General features: G+C 34.8%; 1 protein-coding gene across 1 annotated transcript in view; it reads left to right on the top strand.

Annotated features, from left to right (window-relative positions):
- NRK (Nik related kinase) overlaps positions 1–18,813 on the top strand; it is a 140,271-nt gene extending 121,458 nt beyond the window's left edge. Inside the window, 8 exon segments of the mRNA XM_033201516.1 lie at positions 643–801; positions 4,859–4,963; positions 6,790–6,932; positions 7,232–7,381; positions 10,162–10,321; positions 13,583–13,651; positions 13,654–13,721; positions 16,062–18,813. Of these exon segments, the coding sequence (XP_033057407.1) occupies positions 643–801; positions 4,859–4,963; positions 6,790–6,932; positions 7,232–7,381; positions 10,162–10,321; positions 13,583–13,651; positions 13,654–13,721; positions 16,062–16,157 (950 nt within the window). The 3' untranslated portion in view covers positions 16,158–18,813.
- The last annotated feature ends 616 nt before the right edge of the window (positions 18,814–19,429 follow it).

Genomic DNA, 19,429 nt, shown 5'->3' with positions numbered 1-19,429 from the left:
ACAAAGAAAATGATTATAAAGTCACTATATACGGGAAAAGAAATGTGTAATTTTTTCATGTCCTGTGTTTCCTGACTGAATTGTAAGAATTTGATGGGATTTACAATTAGGAAATTAATATTAACGATAAATTTAGTTGGAGGAATATATAATGAAACTATTCAGCTATTTTACAAGCATGCTGGAATGACAGAATACAAAGATACCCATACTGCTGTCCCCAAATACCTTAACAGTCAATATTCAGCCACCCCACTCGTACACACACACTACCAGGGACAGCTTTTAGGTCTCTGAACCCCGGAGGAGTCATGACTTAGTGAATAGTCAAGGTACAAGTGAATGGATGGTAATTATCTTGCCTGCGTAACGAAAGGCTTAATCTGTCCCAAAAAAGGTTTAGATCCCCTTCAGAGAGGCACATAGGTAGATACTTTGACTATCTCTTGGAATTGAGAGACTAACATAATCTGTCATATTCCGAACCCTGAATGGGAGATTCTGATGCAATGCAGTTTTTTTACAAGTGCTTTTTACATTAATAAAAATATTTTTTAAAAGGCAAAATATCTTTACATTTTTTCTTCTAATATATGAAAAGAAAGATTGATTTTAAATACTATATCTTTTCTTATCTATTAGGTCATAAGAACAGACTTCGGGTGTATCATCTGACCTGGTTGAGGAACAAGATTTTGAATAATGATCCAGGAAGTAAAAGAAGGCAAGAAGAAATGCTGAAGACAGAGGAAGCCTGCAAAGCTATTGATAAGTTAACAGGCTGTGAACACTTCAGTGTCCGTAAGCCACATTTCATGTTTACTACAGCAATATAAATTTTGCATCCTTTCATTTGGTGAAGTACATAATTATGAAAGGCAAAGCAGAGAAAGGAAACAATTTGCAGTTTCAAACACAGACGGGATCAGGCATGTTCAGGTGGTATGGCTATAGACAGCAACTTCAAATCAAAGAAGAGTAAATTTCACTGACACGTCTTCCAGGTCTTCTATGTTACAATCTTGATTTTTTTTTGAGAAAACATTGATTGACTAAAATAGTTATTGGTGTTAGGTTTGCTTTACCTCCTCACCTTACTTTCTTTCCCAGTCACCCTGAATATTCCAGATAAACCGGTATTTTTTTTCCTGCCTCTATATAGCTTCGCTATATAAATGATCGAGATTTATCTTCACAAACTTGGGGAGACTCATATGATACTCTCTTTCTTTTGGAACAACAGTAAGATTGAATCCCTACTAACACAGACCAGGAAACTTAACAATGAGTCAGAAAGAAAATTCTATGATCTGCTGACTCTCGCTCCCACTGTTGATATTCATGAGTATAATCACTAACTATTTTCCATCTGATTAGAATGTTTTCATATACCCTTTCTCTTCACAACCATCCACTGTGAAAGGAGGTAACAACCCTAAGGGTTCAGAATCCTGCTCTCAGCTGTAAAAAACTGTAAGCTAATGTCATCCCATTCTGTTCTATTTCTGAAACAAATCCCCCTCTACTCTCGGCCTTCTTTTGCTTCTTTCCCTCTTCATTAATTGCCTCTTCAGGCAAAACTGGTGGCATAGGTGAGAAATAGCTGGAATCACATTATATAATTGCAATGGGATACTTCTATCCTGACTGACCATTATTGTTCTGCATATAAAGTGACTTTCTCAGGATAGGTTTTTGTATGTGTGTGCATATGCACACATACACCACTAAAGAGGGAAATGAGTACCCAGATAACTTAAGCATTAAATAAATACACTAGTTTCTTATAGGTTTAGGTATCACTACTTCACTCCAGATCATATTATGCAAATGTGATAGTCCCAGAGGTGAAAGATATCCCCAGATGTTAACTTGGGCGTTTATATAGCAAAACTACCTCCTACTAACTTGTAAAATATTAGTTCAGTAAGAGATAGTCACAAAGGTACTCATATTGCAAATCCGTGCTCTTTGTAAGGGGTGGAATAGTTAAGTTTAGTTTTCCTGGCTGACCCCATTCCAGTCCACCTAAGCTCTCAGAACAGCAAAAAGCATTCGTCCCACTGACAGTTGGAATTAGTAGCATCTTCACACAGGAAGATAAGAACAGATCATAGTTGCCTGATATTTTCATAGTCTTCCAAGATCCACAAGACAGTGAACTGGCACCAATTACTACCCTATATTAAATATATAGGAAGTGTTTTAAGAGAGAATATTTTTGATTATTGGAGGATTAGTGATCATGCTCCTTTGACCTACTTGGGAGCAATGCAAAAGAAAATGCAAGAGTAAGTTAGACCCAGAGAGAGAAAGTGAGAGAGAGAGAGAGAGAGAGAGAGAGTAAGCTATACCCAGAGAGAGAGAGAGAGAGAGAGAGAGAGTAAGCTACACCCAGAGAGAGAGACAGAGAGAGTAAGCTACACCCAGAGAGAGAGACAGAGAGAGTAAGCTACACCCAGAGAGAAAGAGAGAGAGAGAGAGAGAGAGAGAGAGAGAGAGAAAGAGAATGCGTACGGATGGCAGAAGAAATTGCAGCCAAGGAAGGGGGTTATAGCACAAGGTATAAATCTATCAGGTAAGACAACATATTCCATAAGAACCAGAAGGGCTAATCAAGAGCAAGCATATACCTAATTGTACTTTTTAATTTACCTTTTAAAATAGCCCTATTGAAATAATGTACATACCATGAGTTACACTTGTTTAAAATGTACAATTCAATGGGTTTTAGGAGGTCTATCAAGTTATGTAACAATCACCATGATCTAATTTTTATCATCCCCAAAAGAAACCCCATATTCATTAACAGTTATCCCGCATTCCATCTTTCTTTACTTCCCCCTCTACCCCTCACAGTCCTAGGTATCCATGATAACTGATAATTGGTTACCTAGGACTTTCTTTCTCTATAGATTTGCCTCTTCTGGACAATTACTGTAAATGGAACCATATATTATGTTGTGTTTTATGACGGACTTTTACTTAGAGTAATATTTTCAAGGTTTGTCTATGTTATATATAACATGTATCGGTGATTCTTTTTTATTGATGAGTAGTATTGCATTGAATGGATATACCACATTTTGTTTATCCATACGTCAGTTGATGGACATTTGCACTCTTTCCACTTTTTGGCTATTAAAAATAATGCTACTATGAACATTTCATACATCTTCATATGTGGATATGTATGGTTTTTTTTTTCTTGGATAGTATTGTTACACTGTTTTTCAAAGTGGTTGCACCGTTTCACATTGCTATCTGTAATGTATGAGGATTCTATATTCTCTATATACTTGTGAGCACTTGTAGATGTCTGTCTTTTGATTTTAGCCATCCCTATGGGTGTAAAGTGGATGTTATGAAAGTTTCAATTTGCAATTCCCTTATGATTAATGTTGTTGAGTATCTTTTCATATGTTTACTGACCATTTGGAGACTGTCTATTCAAGTCCTTTGTCTGTTTTTTATTGGTTTGCTTATCCTTTTGCTGTTGAGTTGTAAGCATTCTTTAAGTATTCCACATACTAGACTCTTTTTTTCTTTTGAGGCAGAGTCTCGCTCTGTTGCCCAGGCTGGAGTGCAGTGGAGTGATCTCAGCTCACTGCAACCTCCACCTTCCAGGTTCAAGATATTCTCCTGCCTCAGCCTCCCGAGTAGCTGAGATTACAGGTGCTTGCCACCACACCCAGCTATTTTTTGTATTTTTTTTTTTTTAGTAGAGATGGGGTTTCACCATGTTGGCCAGGCTGGTATCAAACTCCTGACCTCAAGTGATCCACCCACTCTGGCCTCCAAAGGAATGGGATTACAGGGGTGAGTCACTGTGCCCAACCCATATACTAGACTCTCATCAGAATATGATTTGCAAATATTTTCTCCTATTCTGTATGTTGTCTTTTCACTTCCTTGATTGTTTCCCTTGGTGCCCCAAATTTTTATTTTTGATGAAGCCTAATTTATCTTTTTTTTTTCCTTTTCTTGCTTTATACTTTGAGTGTCAAATATAAGAATTCATTGCTATATTCAAGGTCACCAAGATTTATCCCTATCTTTACTTCCAAGAGTTTTATTGTTTTAGCTATAACATTTAGGTATTTGATCAATTTTGAGATAATTTTGTATATGGTGTGAGATTTGGGCTCCAACTTTACTGCTTTGCATAGGTATATCCACTTGTCCCAGCACCATTTGTGGAAAAGACTGTTTTTTCCCTATTGAATGGTGTAACACCATTGACCATAGATGTATGGGTTTATTTGCCAACTCCCAATTTTATTCCATTGATCTATATGCCTCTCCTTATGTTATTTAATACCATACTGCTTTGATTACTGTAACTTGTAGTAAGCTTTGAAATTGGAAAGTGTGAGTTCTCCAACTTATATTTCCTTTTTCAGCATTGTTTGGCTGTTAGGAGCTTCCTAAGATTCCATGTGAAATACAGGATCAACTTTTCCATTTCTTCAATAAAAGCCATTGGGATTTTAATAGGGATTGCACTGAACCTATGGAGAAAATTTTGGACAGTATTGCTATTTCAACAATATTAAATCTACCTGTCTATGAACAGGAGAACTTTTTTCCATTTGCTTAGGTCTTCTTTAATTTCTCTCATCAAGGTTTTAGTGTACAATTTAGAGTGCTCTCGAAGGCAAATATGTATACTCCATAAAACTATACAGTAATTTTGTCACCTTTTTGTGGACATCAAATTGTAACCAAGTAACTTCCCCAAAATATACCATCTGTGCCCTTAAATTGTGGTTATGGCATTTTTTATGACAAATACACATACTTGAGTGTTCTTGTTAACTCTGTGGCATCATTACTTTTTTGTGTTTTATCATTATAGTCCAACATGAAGAAACAACATATATTGCAATTGCTTTGAAATCATCAATTCACCTTTATGCATGGGCACCGAAGTCCTTTGATGAAAGCACTGCTATTAAAGTGAGTGATCTCCTTTTTCTTTGGATTATATGATTTTTTATTTTGAGAAGAAATTGTGAACAGAATCATACTTTGGAATACAGATGCAGAAGTATATGCCATTCTTCTATAGTTAATGCAATTTTGTTGTTAGTTTGCTTGCTTGTTTGTTTGTTTATTTTTTAGAGACAGGGTCTCACTCTCTCACTCTGGCCCAGGCTAGAGTGCAGTGGCATGATCATAGCTCACTGCAGCCTTGATCTCCTGGGCTCAAGCCATCCTCCCACCTCAGCCTCCCAAGTAGCTAGGACTACAGGCACATATCACACCTGGTTAATTTTTAAATATTTTGTGCAGATGGTGTCTCACTAATATAACTTGAATATACCATGTCAGTAATTACTGTTTAACCCTTTTTTAGACAATTCACAGGCACCACAGCAAGGGAGAATGCGAGGGAAATCCCCGGCCCCTCCCCTTATAGGACCTCCCCACCAGCCCCTCACTCCCAATTCCTGTAGTCAATATGAAGACCTTCTCTTCTACAGCCCCAAACACAGGCTTTGGGTGCCACCCCAATGAATTGAAGCTGAGAAAGTCCCTGTTTTCTCTTAGTGGTGGGTAGAGAGCCGAGGGAAGGTAAAGAAAGGTATGGCAACGATAGAGGGGAAACATCCTTGGAAGAAAAAGGAGGGAAAAGAAAGCCTTTTCTCCAGTTACCTTGGCTACAATATGTGGGTATGGGAAGGAGTTGGATGGATCTATATTCTTTCCAAGCTGGAACTCTAAACACATTTCTCTCTAGAACTATTAATATTGGGAGACATGGTGGTTAGGCTTACCAGTACTCTTTCTACCTTTATTACCGTTTGGCTGAACTTCTATGGATAGGCCACATAAATTAACAATATAGTGTCTTAAACAACTAACCTTAAAAATGAGGGACTGCTTTTTTTGTCTAGATTAATTTACTTGTAATGCTCCAGAATTCTACTTAAATGGAATTATTTTGTATTTATTCCACAGTAATGAGGGTTGACTAAAGAACCGGCAGCATTCTATCATGTCCAGTAGCTTCTAACCTGGGATGTATATCAGAATTAGCTGGAACATTTGTTAAAAGTTTAGATCTTAGACCCAACACCAGGCTGAATTAGTGGGTCTGGAGTAGGGCCTGGGAATTGATAGTTTTAGCAGATATTCCAGGTGAGTTTTAACTAGTTGATCCATAGACAGGTTTTAACAAAGCACTGATAGGGACCCATCCTGACAGACACAGCAAAGTATTCATGAAATGCTTTTGTATCTTAAGTCAGGATCTGTTTACATGGTACATTTTTTAAGGGAACACATCACATGTATACAATAAAGATGAGCAAATTCTTATGACTACCTGCCAATGTCTATTTGCATAATAACTACGTTCTTCTATAAATAGTACAGATGACTGTATATACAGTCTGAGTCAACCCTAACACAAGTCACATCCCTGCTCTGATCTCCCTAAATTGGGCCTTGGTTCAGCTGTGAGTATTTGGATATGGGTTTATTCTTGGGTGTCTGCTGATTGGTCAGAGCTGCCTGGTATGGAGCTGGAAAGCGAAGAGATAAGTACCAGCAGTCTGTCTAGCCTGATACACAGTTCTTGTCCAAGTCCTCACTACAGTTCTTGACTCCGACCTCACAATTACAGTATGGTGAATCCTGTGATGCTCAATCCTCTACTGTGATCTGATCTTGGCAATGAATCGCGTTTGGCCTTTTGTTTTGTACTAGAAACCATAGGAGCCTAGAGTACATACCCAGTATATGATAAGTTAACATGTCTGGCCCTTTTCATTCCCTACCAAGTGTGCATTGATCAATCAGCAGACTCTGAAGGAGACTACATGTCCTATCAAGCCTATATACGAATACTGGCAAAAATACAGGCAGCTGATCCAGCGAACCGGTTTAAGAGACCAGATGAGCTCCTTCATTTGCTGAAGCTCAAGGCAAGGAACTTGAAGACAGCAAACAGAATGCAGGGCCATACAAGGCTCTTATGATCATTGCCAATCTGACCTTTGAAGAGAAACTCAATATTTTGAAGCTGTTGAACATAATTATTTATTTGTTGTAATAACAGATCTAAGAAAAACTGTAATTCACAGGTCTCTAAATACAATATGCCATTTTAAAAATCCACTTGGGTTTTGTACACTTATAAACCTGACAAAAGAGTGAGGGAATTTTTGCCTTAGTTAGAATGTCATTTTTGGCCTTTTGGCCATATTTGGTTTTATATTCACAGGTATTTCCAACACTTGATCATAAGCCAGTGACAGTTGACCTGGCTATTGGTTCTGAAAAAAGACTAAAGATTTTCTTCAGCTCAGCAGATGGATATCACATCATTGATGCAGAATCTGAGGTTATGTCTGATGTGACCCTGCCAAATAATGTAAGATAATACCTTCAGATTCCTAGAAATTATTGCATACCACCATTTGAGTTTCTCCAACTGTCAAAAGGTTTACGTATATGATTAGCAATGTTTATACCGGAACTGAGACATAAAAGGTAAGTACAGAGTGCCAGAAAGTGGTCTTGCATAAACAAAAAACACTGATGATCCCTTAGTTTAGAAAGCTAAGTATATTCTACAGATAGATTTTGCTTGTCTTGCCCAATGCTTTCTGTTTTTAATGAATAAAGTTTACACTTAAAATCTAAACTTCTACTGATACATCAGAAGACCTGATAGCATCAGTGCCACATTACTATCTAACCATTATCAGTTGGAATTGATTCATTCATGGCTCCTTTTAGATAGGATATATGCTCTAAATTTTCTACCCATTTATGTTTATATATTTATAATAACTGACCATAAAGTGTATTTGATTTTGCAGTACTTGCTTTATTTTTCTTCACTTCACAATGCATTAACAAATTTTTAAAAAATACAACACCAGTATTGCAGCATTATTATGTGTATCCTATTCTTTATTATATTACTTCGACTGTGACATAACAGCAAATTATCATAAAATGTTCTCTTATCTGGTTATAGTTAGTATTTCTGGTCAAAAGATACAGCATTTTAAAAGCAGATACTCCTCAACTCTTAATAATTATATTTTGTGAAAATGTGGCACAACATCTAAAATATAGATTGTCATAAAAATATTATACACATCATTTACATAAAGAGTTTGAACATACTATAATATCCCTCACACATACCATACAAAACATAATTCTACTGTGTCTCAAATTGATACTGGAAATGATGTTTGTCCTATTGAAATTTTTATTTAAAAGAAAGGCCTAAACCAACAGTTTCTCTGCTTCACTATATTTAAATTCCCACTTTTTAGACAACCAAAATTTTAGCAGTTTTGCATTATACAAAAAGTCCAGGAGAAAACTTTGATGTATTTTCAAATTACTATAGTTGTGTGATATTTTGAACAGCTCTCAGAATTGTCTCATATGTCTCTAACAAATTACATAAATCAATTGTCAGGACATTAGTGGGGACAATTTTGTAAAAGTCTTTTGGTCATATTAAAGATAATTAGCTTATTACTCAGTTGTTGCCCATGATTATATAGAAATCACACTGTTGATAATGTAGAAAATACAGAACCAATCTTAGCCAAAGCCACTTAAACATGAGGTCAGGTTAATTTTGATATAGCTATTGTACTCTTCAGTTGGAGTGTCTTCTGTAGCTTCCTGCATTTTTTTAATGTTGTGTCAGATAGCTTTTATTAAGAATCTAGTGCAGTATTGAACATTGCAGCATTGGTCCATGTTTACACTTATTTGAAAAGTAATTCAGGAATGTTGACCCCTGTGTTTCACATGATTAATAAGCAAGGAAAGTCATTTCCTTTTGAAGCAATTTGTTAGTTAGAGATGAGTTCTTAAAAATCACTTTCTGACCCAATTAGGATACCTTGTGTATATTAAAAAATATTTTTAGCTAAATACTCTAGTGTCTTGACCCATTAAAAGAGAAAAGGACTCTATTATCAGGGAGGTGGGTGTCTTCTGAGAAAGAATGTACTAAAAATAATATTTTTCCAAGAGTTCCAGATTACAAAAGCTGTAATGATACAAGGGAATCATGTGTGCTAAAGAATATCTGGTTACTTCAGGAATCATCTGAGAAGCATCTGAGGCTGTCTGAATTTGCAGCAGTCCAGTTTTTTTCTAAACAGATTTTATTGAGACAACCTTCTTTTCTGCAATTTCTTTTACTCTCTTCCTTTATCTTTGTTTTTTTTCTGATTCAATTGCTCATGCAAGTGCCCAGGGACGCATTAAAATTGCTTTTCGTCTCTGGATCCCCATTTTAGTTATCAGGATTGTTGTTGCTGGGACATGGCCTCAAGCACCTGGCCTGAGTACACTGGGGTTGGCAAGTATAGTTTCTGACTTTTTTTTGTAATATGCTAGTTTGGAGAAACCATAGAGGAACACAATTTTTCATCTGCAGGGAAATACTGTTAATGTGTCAATGTCTGTAGTTTAAGAAAACTTTGTTGCATTGTTTTGTGCATCGTGAAATTTAGAAATGCTTAGATATTTCTTAGTATTTAATATTATGTCACCAAATAAGTCTTTATGTATCTTAAATGCATTTGAAATTATATTAATTGGTAAAGAAATTCTAACATTTTTGCAAAGGGGGAAATGACTTAAAGTTATATTTCAAGCTGTGGAGACTATTATAAAGCTGTCCCTTGTAAGCATTTTAAGTTCAAGCTATTTTTTAGATTAGTTTTCTATTTCTAATTTGAATGAGTTGGCTGATAGGCAAGTATTGTATATTTGTTACTTGGTTTGTACATTAATTACTAAAGTATTTATTAATGTGCTGAAATGAATTTTAAACCCAAGCCTGTAACAAGTAGTGTTTCTTCTATTATGATACATAATAATTTGTGAAATGTCAAGAAATCTCTCTATGTTGGAAATACATCTTTGCTTTTTTAAAATAAGGCTTTCTCCTAATTATAAAGAAGAATATTAACAGCTATGAATTTATGACATAAAGAAAGCAGCTCTTTTCAAATATTGGATAGCATGCTTATTAATTTGGAAATAGAGGTTTCTCTTCCTCCTTGCTCTTTGAACCTCTTTTGGTCTTTATTGCTCTGCCAAGCTGCTTCAATTAAAGTAGTAGTGATAAAATATTGGACATATAATCTTTATGAAACATAATTCCAGCCCCTGGAAATCATTATACCACAGAATATCATCATTTTACCTGATTGCCTGGGAATTGGCATGATGCTCACCTTCAACGCTGAAGCCCTCTCTGTGGAAGCAAATGAACAACTCTTCAAGAAGATCCTTGAAATGTGGAAAGACATACCATCTTCTATAGGTATGTATACAATTTCTTTCTTCTTCGGGACCCCAGAGAAACTTTTCAAGGGTAAAAAAAGTGTCCTAAGAAAAGATTTCCTGAGTTATTACATTTTCTTAAGACACATAAGATTAATTTGGGGTTCTGCATAATTATTCCCTTAGTAAGGTGATGCCTGTATTTGTCCTATGCTTAATGAATTCATGAGACTACGACAAAGAGACTCATTTTGGTCATCTGAGTTATTTGCAATATTGTATAATTGAAATGAGAACTAATTCCTTTCCACAAAAATCTATAATTTTGTTGTAACTCCCTTTACTTGCAGAATTTACACAGATATTGGAAATGCTTCTTTTCATCACACTTATTGTGGGGTTTATCTTTATCTTAGGAGACTGCCAACTAGTATAAAAGAGCCAAATACTTCCATTTTTTATAGTCAGTAGAGTTCTATTTTGTGAGTGATATTCCTGTGAAGAATCAAATCATTTAGAAAAGTGATAGATATGACTGACTGGAGTGCCTGTTAGGTACCAACCAGGTGGCAACAAAGAAAAATGCCTTTTCATCTTCATCAAACCAGGACATTTTTTTCTTCCTAGCCAAAGCAGGACTGCTGATCTGGGAAATCCAAATAATTTGAGATTCTTGTATATGTTCTGAGGCTCACTGACCCTAGACGTGATTCTAGACAGGGAATATAATGCATACGAAAAGTAAAAATATTAGAGAGAGTAGAATGATTAGCTGGAGGGTAGCTATTATAGAAAAGAGAAGTTTAGTGGAGCAAATAAAGGAAAAAGAAAGGTGTGTGTGTGTGTGTGTGTGTATAGAGAGAGAGAGAGAGGCTTAACAATTGCATCAGGTATTACTAAGTGTTCCCACTTCCAAAACATTGTATCCCATCTCAGAAAGCAAGCTAGCTCAGTAGCTAGGTTAAGTGGCAGATGTAGGTGTTTTGGGACTAAGGTGGAAATTTATGTGATGCCATATGAACTAAGTACTTGGACTCAGCAAATAACCTTTGCTTTAAGTTTAGAATTTTTAGTCTATGTTGTTGTTGACAACATAGAGAGAGAGAGAGAGAGAGAGAGAGATGGTCTGTCAAATGATAAGGCAGATTCTTCTGTAATCTCTATAAAATGACTAAATATGATCCTCATGTGGCTTTAAGGACCACTTTAAAAGAACTGCTTTTTAATGAACATTTTTTTATATGAGATAATGGCACTTTGCATTACATCTGCAGAATCCTTCTTTTTTTTTTTTTTTGCACATATAGTCAGTGTTAAGGATTGTCCTGAAAACCTGCTCCAATTTCCTGAAACAAGTAAGAACTCACAGAGGGTTTAAAACCAGATTTAAGTGACAGAAGATAAATGCTTACAGTTTAGTTGACATATCTGGGGCAAAAGAAAGTACAAATAACAACTCATGTTCTGTCCTTGACAGTGGTACTTTTGTGATCAATCTGCTAATCAGAAATGGTCATAAGGAAATTCAGTTCAAATAGGAAACTGAACAAACCCCTATATTTATGCCAGTAGACAATCATAAGGGTCAAAGGGAACTTGCAAAGTCATCTGGTACAGCTCTTGTCCTCAGGCAGGACAACTTCTGACCTAAAACAAAAAAAGCTATTTTAAGTTGCTAGAATTTGAAAGACAGCTACATGTGAAATAAATAACAGTACTATAAGAACATGATATTTTAGTTTGTATATTAAGGATACTTTGAAAGTATGCTAAAGACTACCATATAACACTGATATTAAGGAAATCAATTACCATATTTTTTCTGTTAAAAACAACTGCTTTGTTATTTAAAACTAATCCAGATCCAGATTTCCCCAATTTAAATTTTGCATTTTCTTAAATTATAGTAAATGTGTTCAAATCATCGCTCTCCATTTCAACAAGTATATACAGGCTTAACAATTGCATCAGGTATTATTAAGTATTCCCACTTCCAAATCATTGTGTTTCATCTTAGAAAGCAAGTTAGCTCTCAGTAGCTAGGTTAAGTGGCAGATGTAGGTGTTTTGGGACTAAGGTGGAAATTATGCGATGCCATATGAACTATGTACTTGGACTCAGCAATAGCCTGTGCTTCAAGTTTGGAATTTTTGGTCTATATTGTTGTTGACAAAAATACCGTTTTTAGTAAAATAGTCACATAGGTGAAGAAATTCAACTCTAGAGAGACTAAATCTGTTACTTCTTCCCAACCTCTGGAGACTGATTTTCCTTATTTCCTTATATCTGGAGTTATTTTAATTCTTGTCTGAAATTTGACTCATAAAGTCTTCTGCCAGGATAGCCATTTTTCTTAGTCAATTTATTCCTTTTATAATAGAAAAAATGAAAAATCAAAGTAATTAATTAAATTCATGTTAATATGAGAATGAAGATGCCTTATTTTGTTGTTTCCTAGACTATTTTAACTTGAGTTTGAAATCTTGATATTATTTTACGTGTCAGGATTTTATTTACTTATGGAATTTTTCCCCATGAAGTACATAACGAATATTAAATTGAAAGTTAAAAATGTAATAATAGTGCTGTTCCTTGTGTCAAAAAATATTTTACAGCACCAAATGACTGACTGTTTACATAATTAGGTTTAAGGCAATTATTGTCATAATCTATATTTGTCACAAAGTATTATAAAATAGAGTCAAAAAGTTAAAATCTTAAATATTTCCTGAACAGGAAAAAAACCTTAAGAATATCAAAGTAGCTTTGGTTCTGCTTATAACATGATGATTTATTGAATTGCATTAGGGTTGCTACAGTCATTATTTGAGCAAGTCATTTTTTAACAATTTTAATTTTTAAGAGTCAGGTTTTCATGTATGTCACTGGAGCACAAATATACACCCTTATTAGGAGCCCTTATTAGGAATGCTGTAGGTCACTTAGACTATAAAATAAAGAGTGGCTGTGAGTAGATTATATTGTCTACAAACGGGATAGAATTAGTCCTTAGCTTTTTCTGTGGTCTTAGAGGATATGAATACAAGAATTAAATAATTGAGACCTGGTAATTAAATGTTGATTACAATGGTGCCTTTAGATAGCCAGTTTGAACACCACTCTTAAGCAGCAAAATGGTCAAACAACTGACTATAGGAGGGAAAAACAGGATGTGCTAACCTGAGCTGTAACAATGAGCCTCTTAATAAACAAACATTGACCGTAGTTATAATTTTCTATGACTGCCAGAAAGATTTTGTGTTTTTCTGATTTTTTTTTTTTTTTTTCATTTGTATTGTAGCTTTTGAGTGTACACAGCGAACCACAGGATGGGGCCAAAAGGCCATTGAAGTGCGCTCTTTGCAATCCAGGTTCTGGAAAGTGAGCTGAAGCGCAGGTCAATTAAGAAGCTGAGATTCCTATGCACCCGGGGTGACAAGGTATAGCTTACACCCTCCAGTTACAGCAAAAATAACGCAACCATTGAAAATGAACTAACAAAAGAAATTTATGTCCTTTTCCTTCTGGCTATAAATATATTTGTGGTATATTTTTCAAACTGGCATACTATTGATTAAAAAACAATTTTATCTTTTGCAGTAGAAACACTAATATGGTAAGTAATGAAATTTGGTTTCGAAAGACGCTCATTTTGAAAAAATAAGAAAAAATTCTAGTTAGGTCTTAAGCAAAGCTTAGCCATTATTTTATTTGGTTCAAAATACTTTATTGTCTTTGATTCATAGTGCCTTTCATGTTCATACTAAAATGATATTTTTAAACAAAATCCTTGAGCAAATCTGCCTTTTGTAGCTTTCAACAAAATTCAATAACAGAAGGAAAATGTACTTATGTTTGCTGAGCACCTAATTGTATAGTAATCCTTGTGCTAGGTACTTTAACAGTTATCTCAATTTATCTTCATAAGTGGGTGTTATGATGTTTATTTTGCAGAAAATAAAAATAAAATCAAGATTTGGCAATTATTTGTATTATTTGATCAATTTTAACAACTAATTCAAATAGTTTAGATGGAAAATTTTGTGGTATAAGACTATTACCATTCCTACCTATTGTAGGAAATAATAGTGTGAAGAAATAGTCCTAATAGGACTAGGAAACATTCCTATTGAGAAGAGATTGCAGAGGGTTTGAGTTAATATCAGAACAGCCAGGATAAAGCACTGTACATCAAGCAAAGTTGCCAATTTACAATGTAAAGAGATGCAATGGCAAAAACCTGTGTTTCAGGTCAGCGAGACCTAGAATGCAGTCCTGTCTCTAACCAGGACTAACTAGGTTAGAGAACCTGAGAAGTTTGATTAATCTTTCTGATCCTTAGTTCCTTCATCTCCAAAATAGAAATATTAATAACTGCTTTGGAGCAATTGTGACAACTAGTCATATCCGTAAGCATCTCACAGATTGCCTGTAACATCAAATATGTTAAGTCAAGAATGACTAGCATATATTTTTTAAAATTTTACAATGTTGTCTCTTTATTATGAGGCAAAATTACTTACTATGAAATGTAAAATACTGTTTTCATATACACTTAAAGCCCTGCATCCCCCTCAACTGTAAGGCCACAGTGAAACTCTGTAAAGGTTTATGAAGACTTTTATTTAATTAGGTATAAAGCAGATCTTAGAAGAGTTAAGTGAGGGCATTTTAAATTTTATTTAACTCAGTATAATCATATAATTTTTTCTTAAAAGATTGTTTGTTTTCTTGATGACTACTAACCGAAGTAACTATGATTGCTGCCTTTGTCTAATAATATTAAATATTTTAATATTTAAATTGTAATAATTTCAAATATTTTCTTTATCAAGCAACATGTACAGTTACATACACTGTAAGCTCACAGTATCACAAATTAGAGACTCCCTGCTTCCCTTTGTCACATTTAGTATATCTTATCATCATCATTATGTCACAAAGTCTCCTAAATATAGTCACTGTGGATGTCAAAAGCCTTAGTCCTAACAAGGAGGCCTTTGTTTGATATTTATGTGCATAATTTATTCTAATTTTCTTTATGGTACAGCCCACATTTACACAACATGTCCCTCTCTAAGCCACTGGGTTTAACTCATTTTATCAATCTATTGATGTCAGTCCATTTTGCTGAAATAGAAAATTGCATGAGTGCATGTTAAGTGCTCTCACCATAAAATGATAACCACGTGAGGTGATATATTGTTAATTAACTAGATTTAACAATTCCACAGTGTATATGGACTTCAAAACATCATTTTGTATGTGATAAAAACATACAGTATTATCTGTTTGTTAAATTTTTTAATATTAAAATAATGAAAAGAAAAGAAAAGAAAAGAAAACTGCACCAAGTAGAAAATTTCAATGGCTTCTTAAATACAAGCAGCAATGGTAAACAACACCTAAATAATTTGTTTCCTTATATTAAAAGAAAAGTCAACTTTAATATAAGTGGAGGATTGTTTTAAAAAGCAAAGAATTTTTGCCCCCAAATTATCAAGAACTTCAGCAAATGAAGGTCACCTACAAAATTACTAATTTTATTTAACCATATAAATTATAATTATGTAGAATATAGTAAAAGGTTGTTTTAAAAATGTATAATTTAGACTCCAAACTAATTTAAACTCATTCTTTTATTTGAAAAACAAACTGTTCCACAAAACAGTAAGGCTTAATGTTTTAATTAGCAGATGCAGATGAAAGTATAGTTATATCAAATATCTGGTTGCAATGTATTAAATATCTGTTGACAGTGTATTTCTTTCTTTTTCAAGCTGTTCTTTACCTCTACCCTGCGCAATCACCACAGCCGGGTTTACTTCATGACGCTTGGAAAACTTGAAGAGCTCCAGAGCAATTATGGTGTCTAAAAGTTTCCAGTGATTTATTACCACATTATAAACATCATGTATAGGCAGTTTGCATCTTCAGATTTCAGAGATTAAATGAGCATTCAGTTTTATTTTTAGTAAAGATTAAATCCAAAACTTTTAATGTAGCACAGAATAGTTTTAATGAGAAATGAAACTTTATGTATAAAATTAACTATAGCAAGCTCTATGTACTCCAATGGTGTACAATAACTTTTGCACAAACTTTGTAACTTTTGTTACTGTGAATTCAAACATTACTCTTTGGACAGTTTGGACAGTATCTGTATTCAGATTTTACAACATGGAGTAAAGAAACCTGTTATGAATTAGATTACAAGCAGCCTTCAAAATAATTGGCACTGGGATAAGATTTTTCAGAAAAAGAAAAATATCGACAAACTGTATGTGATTTTTCCAAAGTTATGTGAATAACCAAAGGTTTAGTCAAGAAACAAAAATCTTAAAGATTGTTATAACCCAGACTAAGGTTGAACAACCTGCATGCCCAGAGAAAACTATGGTGACAAAAGGGAAAAGGCCACCACCTTTTTTCTCACTGATTCATGACAATTAAGCCTACAGTTAAAGACCAGTTTTGTTCTTTTCACCCATTTTTGGCTGGTTTCTCTTGATGAGAAGAAAGGAAGAAAGCCCCAGATGCTTGGTTTTTCTCGGACCCCCAAAAGATGTGCAATAGCTGTTGTTACAAACCACCAAATAATACAGTTGTGAGCCTGAATACAGGACTGAACTCCTATACACATGTACTGTAGAATGAGTATTTTATAATACCTTAAGGTGGGCGTCAAATTCTACTCCCCAAAGCAGATAGATTGATTTATCAAAATTATTATCTGGCCAACAGTGTGGCTATCAGACAGCATCAAATATTTTCCCAATCCAAGATTAGACTACACAAAAGCTTCCTTCCAATAGTAAACAAAAGGAATTAAACATAACAATGAAAAACTTTGCTAATATCTGTGTTTTTCAGGTTTCTGTTTTTGTACAATCAGAAATTAAACATATTCAGTGATAAGTTGATATGTAAGGACTTAATGTTAAAGGTTAAAAAAATTCACAAAATATACAACTTTCACCATATATATAAGCCTGCAAAATTAGAGTAGTGAAAGTCATGCTAGTCCATCACCCAATATGTTATAGACGCCATAGACAGGTGATATTTGGTCACCTATGGTAACTGCTACCTGATGAAGAGCATAATTTCTGCATATCCATCCTCAATACCGTGGTAAGTTCTGGGGCAATAGAGAAGCAACAGAACTGCCACAAAGTATACCTCAATATAATTCCTCTAGTTCTGCTTCTGAAATCTGAGGACAGTGCTAGTGGGAAAATAATTTTCAAACTACCTGGTTAACCAAAATACAAAAGCAGCTGACTATGTGTGATTTCATAATAGCACATTTCTTGGCACTTAGTGCCGGAAATGAAGATTTGGATTTTCCTAACAACTTACATCAAGAATGTAGTGTAGTTCATTATTGAGAATTTAGGAAAGCCTGAATCCATGAATTAAGGGAATAAATGTGACTCACATTTCTTTTACTGTGACACAATAATGTGATCCTAAAACTGGCTTATCCTTGAGTGTTTACACTCAAACAACTTTTTGAATGCAGTAGTTTTTTTAAAAAAACAAATTTTATGTCAAATTTTTTTCTTAGAAGTAGTCTTCATTATAAATTTGTACACCAAAAGGCCATGGGGAACTTTGTGCAAGTACCTCATCGCTGAGCAAATGGAGCTTGCTATGTTTTAATTTCAGATAATTTCCTCATATAAGTAGTGTGTAGAACCAAGTCTTTTAATAATTCATTCTTTTCTTCATAATATTTACTCAAGTTAAGCTTAAAAATAAGTTTTATCTAAAATAATATTTGAAGACAGTAAGACAGTAAACTATTTTAGGAAGTCAACTCCCATTGTGCTCTGTGGCAGTTATTCCGGTAAAAATAGGCAAAAGTGACCTGAATCTACAAAGATGTCCCAAAGTAACCAAGCAAGAGAGATTGTAAATGATAAACCGAGCTTTAAAGGATAAAGTGTTAATAAAGAAAGGAAGCTGGGCACATGTCAAAAAGGGATTGAAATGTTAGGTAATCATGTAGAAAGGACAGAAAATGTTTAAAGTGGCTCATATGTAATGAATATTTCCGACTTAGATGTAAATCCATCTGGAATCTTTTCATCCTTTGCCAGCTGAAACAAGACAGTGAAGGGACAATGCTATTTCATGGTCAGTTTATTTTGTAAGAGACAGAAGAAATTATATCTATACATTACCTTGTAGCAGAAGCACCTGGAAGCCCCAGCCCATCACAGAAGTGTGGAGGGGGGCTCCTGACTAGACAATTTCCCTAGCCTTGTGATTTGAAGCATGAAAGTTCTGGCAGGTCATGAGCAGCACTAGGGATAGAGTATGGTTTTATTTTGGCGTAATTTAGTTTTTTCAACAAAGCCTTTGTCTAAAATAAAAGGCATTATTGGAAATATTTGAAAACTAGAAAATGATGGATAAAAGGACTGATAAAATTTCTGAGCCGGGTGCCGTGGCTCACATCTGTAATCCCAGCAATTTGGGAGGCTGAGGCAGGCGGATCATGAGGTCAGGAGATCGAGACCATTCTGGCTAACACAGTGAAACCCCACCTCTACTAAATATACAAAAAATTAGCCGGGCCCAGTGGTGGATGCCTGTAGTCCCAGCTACTCGGGAGGATGAGGCAGGAGAATGGCGTGAACCCGGAAGGTGGAGCTTGCAGTGAGCTGAGACCGCGCCACTGCACTCCAGCCTGGGAGACAGAGTGAGACTCCGTCCCAAAAAAAAAGAAAAAAAGAAAATTTCTGAGTGACTGTCAGTAGAAGTAAGGTAAGATCCCCGAGGAAACAGTAAGAAGGGATAATCATTAAGATAGTAAAACAGGCAAAGCAGAATCACATGTGCACACACACACACACGTAAACATTGGAATGCATAAGTTTTAATATTTTAGTGCTATCAGTTTCTAGATGCATTAATTACTAAGTGCCCTCTCCCAAGATTCAGTTAGTTGAAACAGTATCCATAAACTAGGAATAATGCCACATGCATTCAATGGGATCTTTTAGGTACTCTTCAGTTTGTTTAAAGAAATGTGCCTACTGAAATCAAATTAATTTGTAATCAATGTGTACTTCAAGACTGCTAATTGTTTCATCTGAAATTCTACAATGAATCATTGTTCAACCTTGAAAAATAAAGT

This window comes from Trachypithecus francoisi, unplaced genomic scaffold (assembly GCF_009764315.1).
Source record: "Trachypithecus francoisi isolate TF-2019V2 unplaced genomic scaffold, Tfra_2.0 Lachesis_group6, whole genome shotgun sequence".
Classification (NCBI taxonomy): Eukaryota; Metazoa; Chordata; class Mammalia; order Primates; family Cercopithecidae; genus Trachypithecus; species Trachypithecus francoisi.
Note: the sequence above shows the minus strand (reverse complement) of the source record. Positions and strands in the feature narration are given on the sequence as shown.